This window comes from Trematomus bernacchii, unplaced genomic scaffold (assembly GCF_902827165.1).
Source record: "Trematomus bernacchii unplaced genomic scaffold, fTreBer1.1, whole genome shotgun sequence".
NCBI lineage: Eukaryota > Metazoa > Chordata > Actinopteri > Perciformes > Nototheniidae > Trematomus > Trematomus bernacchii.
The window spans coordinates 5000950-5009856 of record NW_022987593.1 but is presented as its reverse complement, the minus strand read 5'-3'; the positions used below and the strand labels follow the sequence as shown (position 1 = coordinate 5009856).

The 8907-nt window shown below is 38.9% G+C and overlaps 1 protein-coding gene across 1 annotated transcript; it reads right to left on the bottom strand.

Annotated features, from left to right (window-relative positions):
* Positions 1-6105: 6105 nt before the first annotated feature.
* Positions 6106-8907, bottom strand: ccdc86 (coiled-coil domain containing 86). The gene is made up of 5 exons (XM_034129332.1): positions 8404-8907; positions 8224-8357; positions 7223-7352; positions 7061-7135; positions 6106-6537 (listed from the first exon to the last, which is right to left on the bottom strand). Exons 1-5 carry the CDS (start codon positions 8752-8754, stop codon positions 6349-6351), a joined length of 879 nt encoding a protein of 292 aa, XP_033985223.1. The 5' UTR covers positions 8755-8907; the 3' UTR covers positions 6106-6348.

Sequence of the window (8907 nt, the reverse complement as noted above, 5' to 3'; positions counted from 1 at the left end):
TTAGTGTTTTTCCTTGCATACACTCAAAACATTATACCCTGGGAATGATTTGAAGATATGTATTGCCTTGGATATAAAAGTTGATGTTATCTCATACAGGTTACACAGTATATTTTTGTTGTACAAATGTAATTATCAACTGCTCATCATAAATGTGTTCTGAGGTTTGATAAATATTTAGCTTGGGAATTGTCAAGTCGACCAGCTAGCCCTAAACATTTGTGTTATACCTCCACCTTGTGGTTACACAGCGTAAGTCCAACTCTCATAGACTGTAGTCTACATGATAACCACAATTACACTTTCTTATGATTTTTCCTGCTCTATAATGTCGAAGCACCCCTTAGAAAGACATAAAGATAATTGCAACCCTCAAAAGGCATAATTTAACATGGTGTGGAAATGCTAGTTACACTGTTCTTTCACATTTCAAGCCTTATATTAAATTGTGGTTGAATCATAAAGTACACATTGTATATAAACACCTTCATAACGGATATTTAAGAAAATACCAGCAGAAGCAGATATATTTTAGTTAACCCATGCATTATTAGTTCTCTGTCTAAACCTGGCGTCCACCCACATTACCCACAATGCAACTCGACTGCCCAGTGCCCACCTCGACAGTCGGAGATCCAGGACAGGTGTGTTTCAGGTGACAGCGGCTAATGTAGCCTGAAGCAGAGAGGAGGTGCGGGCTGAAGAGGACTGGTAAGCTCACTTTATAACTCCACATGCCCAAAGACTTTTAATTGTACCCACCTGACTCATGAGCTGAGCCACTAAAAGCTTCATTAAACGTTGGCAATTTTATGCAGTAGCTTCTCTATGGAAAGCCAAGTGTAACACTATTCGCCTGTATATTTGATATACTTACGTTTTGACTTTCCATACTTCTCCCTTCATGAATGCAATCAATGGTGTTCTATTTTAAATAAGAAGCAGCCTTTCTAATTTCGGTGGGTGGTTTACTCAAAGTAACACAAAGAGCATTATACTTACAAAACCTGTAGCCTACCTTAGCAGGTAGTTTTAAACTCTTTTGCACCCTGATGCCTGGGATTGATGAGTTTGTCTTGACACCTGACCTCAGTGACCCTGGACTTATTTACTCAGTGTTTACCAGTATGTTTATATGACTGGTATTGTTTTCACCTTATGAGTCTAAATGTGGTCTGGAGACACCTACTGTAAGGGGTTTTAGTAATTGCCTGTGTTTATATGTCTGTCTTTCTGTCTGCGGACAGCTGTTGTCAATGCAAATGTGTGACAATAGTGCAAGATGCAGTCATAACATTTGACAGGTGTGTAGTTGTAGTTGGGCTTAACTTCTATCTGTTGCATGATGCCGTTCGGCCCACAAATGTTTAATTTCGTAGACCTAAATTGGATAAGAGGTGTCTGTAAATCAGCCATGTTTAGGTGAATAAACTTAAAGTTTAAATAAAAATCACAAACAAAACAGCACACATTGGTTAAATGGGACTCTATTCAAATTATAATTGAGATATAATTAAGGAGTTAGGGTTAGACTTTGGGCCCATAGTAGGTTTATCTGCCAGGACCCGTTCTTGTTCATTGCACACTTCGTAGTTTATTAATGTCCCCCATTTGTAAAGAAGACAAGGTGCATCTGTTTGGTGTGTGTGAAACGGTGTCCTTTGGCAAATAGACTCAGACTCAACAAGTCACTATGATGAATGTGACACACCGAGAACACATTTAAAACCATAAATCTGAAGCCTTTCTCCATGTCTAATTATTAAAACACACATTAGAAGAAAAGACTAATGTGGAAAGTGTGCATGCATTAAGTTACATATAAAGTGCGTATATCAAATCTTGATTGCAGTCATAAAATATACATGTATATAAAACAAGATGAGTTGTATTTTATCCAAAAGATAACTTTAAGGTGTGATCAATAATCGGTCACACCATAATAATTTGTTTTTTGGATATAAACTGAAAACAATATCTGAAAATGATCAGCAGTTTCTTCTTAAAAATGTTTTTTTTACTCTATATATTAGATGTATCATACATTTCTGTTCACTTCATGCAGGAAGAAAACAGTTAAAAGTGTGAAAAAAAAGTAAGAAGAAAGTGCCTGTGACAGAACAGGGAAAGCTTTAAAAAACACACATTGTGACTTTGATGACAATAAACAAACTGAGATATTTAGATTTGAACAACCTTTAATTCTTAACATTTCATCACACTGGATCATCTAGATGTTCTAAACCTATCAACATAAGTGCTTCATAAAATGATTGTGAGGTTGTTCATTTCACCATCAATGACATACTATGTGGTGCCTGTGTTCTGTGAAATAAAGGCATCACTACCCAGTTACACTGTAAAGAGGAACTTGTAGAGCATGATGCTGAGGTGACACACAACCAGACAGCTGAGGGGGGCATGTGCAGCAGCAGCAGCAGCAGTGTTGGTCGTTGTAGCTGCGACGGTCGTAGCTGCAGTTGTAGCTGCTGCAGCGGTGGGGGTGGCTGCAGCGGTGGGGGTGGCTGCAGCGGTGGGGGTGTCTGCAGCAGTGGGGGTGGCTGCAGCGGTGGGGGTGTCTGCAGCAGTGGGGGTGGCTGCAGCGGTGGGGGTGGCTGCAGGTGCCGCAGTTTGAGCATGTGCTGATGCTTTTAATAAAATAGAGATAAAACAACAATAAAAGAGAGGACTGTTTCCTTTTCCAAAAAAAGTTGCACAAAATGTTTTACTTACCGATGAGCAGGAGGGGTATGAGGATTGTCAGAAGCATCTTAAGTTGCTGTTGCATCTAAAAGAAAAAAAGAGAAAATATGTTTTCTTACTTGATCAAGATAAGTCAATTCCAATTTAAAATGTAAGTCAAAGAGTAACTTAAAGTCCAACAGAGAAAGAAAAAAACTTCATTAACAGCTGATGAAACTACTAAAAATAAAACTGAATAATTCCTTAAAGTCAGTTTTCCACACACCAACAGACTGAACAAGATGGTACTTACTTCTCTGGATTTGACCTATGATGCTGCCTTGAGTTGTGAATGCTGCTTCTCTCGTCTCGCTCTTCAATTAGTTCACCCTCAGATTCTAGCCCTGCCTTTTATAAGGTGAATGACCAACAATTGTGAAAAAGACACCCAGCTTTGAGCATTTGAAGAATGATCATTCCTCTGGTCACCTCAGTGTAACTAATTGCTTTGTTTAACTGTGCATTTTTTAAACATGTCATATTGTTCTACTGCAACAAAAAGGATTTTAAAAGCAAACAAGTTGGCATGGCAATGAAGGAGTTGTTCCTCCATGTGACACAAAGACAGTAGTGTCTACATTAATAGTGGATGTCATTCAAAGTACTTGGAATGGGAAAGGTGAGGGAAAAGCAAAGTGTCTTTGTATGCAACCTGTTCTCCAAATTGACTCTTGCTATTTAAAGTGAACATACAAAACAGTATTTTTCCCTGAAACCTGAGTCTTGTGATGCATTCATTTACGTAGATGCTGTGTGACAAAGTTATATTTCACAGTTGATACCAGTGTGTTGTAAGAGGTCAGAGTAAAACTAACCCATTGCCAAAGATTACATTATTATTCAGTTTAACCGCTCCAATGTTCATTTATCTACTCATGTGTTATTGAGTCAACCTTTTATGCCTCTTAATGATCAATAACCACTGGTGAAATGTGACCTATTTTCTCAAGTATTTTAATTGAATACAAATTAGAGGTTACTGTAGCTACTTTACATCAGAATTTTATTTTAGTGCCAGTGTAAACTTCTACTCTACTACAATTCAAAAGTATAGTTACTTTACAAATGAAGATGTTTGCCAACAAAACATGAACAGAAGAATGTTTTTTTTTTGTCACAATGACTTTCTCCAACAGTATATACTGTAACAGTCAGCACAACTGTGAGGATTTACTGTTTCCGCTTGCATTATATTTTATAATGCTGAGGTGTGAAATATTGGTTGGACAAAACAAGGAAAAAAGGTGTTATTTAGGGCTCTGGGTAAGAAAAATACTATTTTTAATAGAAATCTTCAGTTGCAGTCCTATTCCAAAATAGTTAGAAATTCTCCCAAACCAACGACAACAGTAAAATTAAGGCATGAGTGCCTGCGTTGCGTTCTATTACTTTAATATGATGTTCTTGATTATACTTGCACACTTTTACTAAAGTAACATTTTCAATGCATTATTTCTGCAGTGTGATGTTGGTACCTTATATATATAATATATATAATATAAGGATCTGAATACTTCTCTCACCACTCAGTTGGTGTCAAACTGCCTCACTTTATAGGCAAGAATGTTTTGAGGAAACGTTTTAAAATGTCACACAAATAGCCATATTGATAAACTTGACGGTGGTCAATGCTCACTGTGACCTAAACACATTTTACTGACATCTATGAAGAGATAAGGGTGGCTTTTATGAGTTATTGTATTTGTTTATAGGATGTAGATTTACTACACTGTGTTAGTCTTTTAACAGTTTAATTACTTTAGTCACCTGTCCCTTGACAAGCCTCTTGCTTAACCCATTGAAGAATAAACAGCGTCTGACATAAGACAAAGGGGGTGTTTCTCAATCGCGAGTAAAGCTGCTTCAGAGCCACTATTTCAAGCATACTACGTCATCGAGTGCCGCCGAAGTACTGTTCCAATCTCCAGCATGCTTGGAAATCTACCGAGCCCGGCGTACTCCGTTTGTAGAAATATCGAGGCTGCACATGAGTAGACTCCGCGGTCTTAAAATCCCCACAATGCTTTGCGCACGGACCAATTTCCCCAAATCTGTGGCGGAAGATGTAAGAGGCGGGGCCTCTCATATGACGCACACCTGCACACTTGCTAGCCTGTTCCACTCTTAGTTTTCCAAATGCCAGGAAGTATTCTTGACTCGCTTCTGAAGCAAGATGCTTGGAAGACATGTGCTACCAAGCAAGCGTACTCGACATTGAGAAACACCCAGTGTCTCACCCAAACACTGGCCGTTTCTCAATCGCGAGGATATTGGCTTCCAAGCCAATATTTCAAGGATGCTACGTCATCGAGTGCCGCCGAAGGACTGTTCCAATCTCCAGCATACTTGGAATTCCACCGAGGCCGCGTCCTTGGTTTGGGGGAAATGTCGAGGCTGCACATGGGTAGACTTCGCGTCCTTAAAATCCCCACAATGCTTTGCGCATGGACCAATTTCCCCAAATCTGTGGCGGAAGATGTAAGGCGGGGCCTCTCATATGACGCACACTTGCTAGCCTGTTCCACTCTTTGTTTTCCGAATGCCAGGAAGTATTCTTGCCTTGCTTCTGAAGATGCTCGGCTGTGCTACCAAGCCAGCATCCTCGCGATTGAGAAACGGCCACTGACATCTCAGGTGATGCCATAACGATGAACTAAATCATTTTAGTATAGGAAAATGGTGAAAACTGCCAATTATAATTGTGGACACTCTCAAATTTGTCAGACCAATAGCCCAAAACTTAAATATTTGAAGTTCACTATCGTATAAGAAGAGCCTCAAAGATTCCAATTTGAGCAGCTGGTTAAATTTGGCATTTCTTGATGAAAATAAAGTTTATCTTTCAGCACAATTTATCAATTGTTTCTGCTGTAATAGAAAAGATCCAAGCATTATTCAAAACACTAAAGAGAATAATAAACGTTTCAAAGTCAAACCTTGACCTTATAGATATTAAAACCAAATAGTCCTTTCAGAAGTTCTCTGAAACTGTAAGATTGTATTTCACAATTTAGTTAAGAAAGTATTTCCTTTCAGTAATTACTGGATTGCCCAAAATGGCCACAGCTCTGTGTTATGGTAATATGGAGTGATATATTGGAAAATGTATGTATTGGATATAATATGAAATAAACAATATTGCTTGTTGAAGCTTATAAAGTCTTATGAGGGGAGATAAAGGGATTAACTATGCCCAAGTCATAATTATGTTTAACATAAAAATAAAAAAAATCTCAGAGCATCTCAATTTAAATGCAAAAACACTTATTCCACTTGTGTGCTAATGGTATACATGTAAAACTCCTATATATATACACCTACATTGATGTTAAAAAAAATGTGTCTGCAGATTTTCCAAAACAATTGAAAGAGCAATAATGATTCCATTTTTATTGAAAATAGGTACATCAATAAAAGGAAACCATACAAACAAAGGTGAATCTTAACTGTTGATCTCCTCAGAGCCCATGTGACCAGCAGCGCACACACTAATTGGGCATCCTTATTTTTGACTCAATATTACATCTCTCTTTAGAAAGCTTTCATTGGGTCCATGTGAAAATAAGTCCTCCCAGGTGTAAAACATGTAGGCAAAGTATTGAACAGTTATATTTTTATTATCTCAGCCTTTGTTGAATCTTTGGCAACTTTCGGACCTTTTCGCCCTTTGGGTTTCCCACCTTTGGGTTTCCCACTCTGCTTCTGAGACTTCTGCAGCAGAGTCAGAGTGTCTCTCTTCTCAATTCTCCTGAGCTGTTTCTTCTTCATCCTCTTGATCTTTGCTGTGTTCTTGATCTGTGATTAAAAAAAGAAGATACAAAAGTTTAAAAAAAAGGTTAAATATCCAATAGAAAGAATGTGTTTGTTTATGTTTTCCAATAATAACAGCCCATTCACTTATTTAGCTGTTTTATTGCATCAAACTTTGAAGAGTGTTCTATATATATTTATGGAGGCTTAAATGTGTAAAATAGGATATTTAACTTAATTTAAAGTTACAATTCAATGCTTTAATTACAATATTAGGAAGCTTGCAACATAATGCTGGACAGAACAAGCTCTTCAGTTGGTCACTTACTTTTTAATCCACTCTGAACTGGTCATATAAGCTATAGCGAAGCATTATATCGTAAAATAAATAAAGCAATTGTGGGGTTATGACTGTAAGCCCACAATTTAGAATACTTCAGTCTTCATAATATAACAATTCAGTGTTATTCTGTACACAACTTGTGTAAAACAGGCCTGCGTGGTGTTAGGGTGTCATCTTAAATTGTGCGAAGTCTCTTAGAAAGTTTAGTGTGAACAGTTGACATACCACTTCAACAATCTCTGATTTGCGTTCGTTCTCTGCACGACGTTTCAAGTTGTCTTCTCTCCGTTTTCTCTTATCCTATAGAGCCAGGAAATATAGAATACATCAAAAAACTTGCAAAGACCAACATTACAAAGGTTAAATTATTACATGACTTTAACTTACCTCTTTCTGTTTGATTTTCTCGTCTTTAAGCTGCGAAGTGTACTGTTTCACCTGCTCCTTCTCCCGCTTGGCTGCCATCTTCTTTTCCCATGAAGTGCACAATGGTTTATCTCTTAACAGTGCGGAGAACCTAAGAGAGAAAATCACATCTCGTAAAGTAACCCCCGTAAAGTGGAAATGCACTGATCTACAGTTTTAATCCCAACTAGAGTCATTTCTCGTATGTTAAATTAAGCTAAAGAACTGCAACGGCACTAACAGCTGAGTTTAGAGAGTGCTGAATGCAATTAATTAAAAAATATGTTTCATACATTTCTTTGTGTGGAACACTTCCTCCCTCCTCTGTTTTCTTATTTACTCAGTTTAAAAGAATCTCTACGATATCCATTTTCATTCAGGGAAATAAACCAACCTTCATTTGTTACATTTTGTTTGAACCCCAACTGCTTTACAATAACACAATTATTTAAATTATGTGGTCTCATTAAAATAAAATGTCAACACATAACAAATGGGATACTTGCTGCTAAGGAAACAACGTTGTTCATCATGTCCATCTAATTTAAAAGGGATTCATATAAGAGGAAAATCTGTGTAATGGTTACCAGTGCTAGTTGTAAAGTATTCAAACTATTTGTTAGAAAAGAGAAGCTGCGAGAACTACTGCATTACAAGTCATCCATGCAAAAATATACTTACATAAAAAACTATAAAAGTACAATTAAAAGCAGGCTGACAGTCCTTAACGATATATTATTGCATCATTTTATTATTATATAGATATATGAATATGTAAGCGGGACAAGAGTGTAGTTGTTCACATGTTTTATTCACTGTTGGGAAGTTTAAGCTGTAGTGACGCATCATAAACTGATCACACTCACTCACTGTTGTGTATGAACAATCTTAAGTAACTAAAAACAACTTCATCACAGCACTTTATTAATTTCCAGCTACTTAGTTACTTCTACAGTTAGCCACAGTTATAGGGTTATGCTCACCTCTGCTTGTTGCGGTCTTTCCACACCCTCCCAGATGCGGGTTTCCCCAGCGGAATGGCCGGAGTTAGTTTACCACTTGAACCCAAACGAGGCTTCTTCGCCGGGACGGTTTCTGAGCTCCTGGGTGCCGTTTTCTGCCGGTGCAGGCCTAGACAGACAGCTGTCTCCGTTAATAACAGCGGCTCCGGTTGTAACTGCTGCAGCCTCGGTGTGCGGCTCTGCGGGCACGGTACCCAGCTCCGGTTCGGTAGACATAGTGAGCTTGTCCTCGGCCACACTCTCGAGTATCGGCACTGAATCCTCCGTGTCTTTCTCCTCCTCAGCCGGCATCTCGTGTAGGACGGATCTCCTGGTCCTCCGGGTGGGAGTCCTCACCGGGGCCAGGGAGTCCAGCAGCGCGGCAGGAGTACGCACTTTGCGGCCGCTGCGGGTCCGCCTGGTCTCCGGCGGAGGATCCTGGGTCTCCTCCTCACCGAGATCCACTTCACAAACGGAATTTGATTCCAACATAGCTGCCTGTCTCTTCGACATGTTTCTAATCAAGTTGACTTCTCAACATTACTCTCATAAACTTGCTTACCCACGTGTGATCTCCACCAGCGTTGTGTACGTTGCTTTACTTCCGTTTCCAAGGCGGATGACACACAAGCGAAGCGCATTACCGCCACCTGCTGGTCTGGAGTG

Excerpts from the sequence above, each read along its gene's own strand:
- ccdc86 (XM_034129332.1), bottom strand. The coding sequence starts at position 8,754 with ATGTCGAAGAGACAGGCAGCTATGTTGGAATCAAATTCCGTTTGTGAA. Across the intron at positions 7,353-8,223 it reads AAAGACCGCAACAAGCAGAG|GTTCTCCGCACTGTTAAGAG; the intron begins GTGAGCATAACC and ends TTTCTCTCTTAG. Across the intron at positions 7,136-7,222 it reads AGAAAATCAAACAGAAAGAG|GATAAGAGAAAACGGAGAGA; the intron begins GTAAGTTAAAGT and ends CTGGCTCTATAG.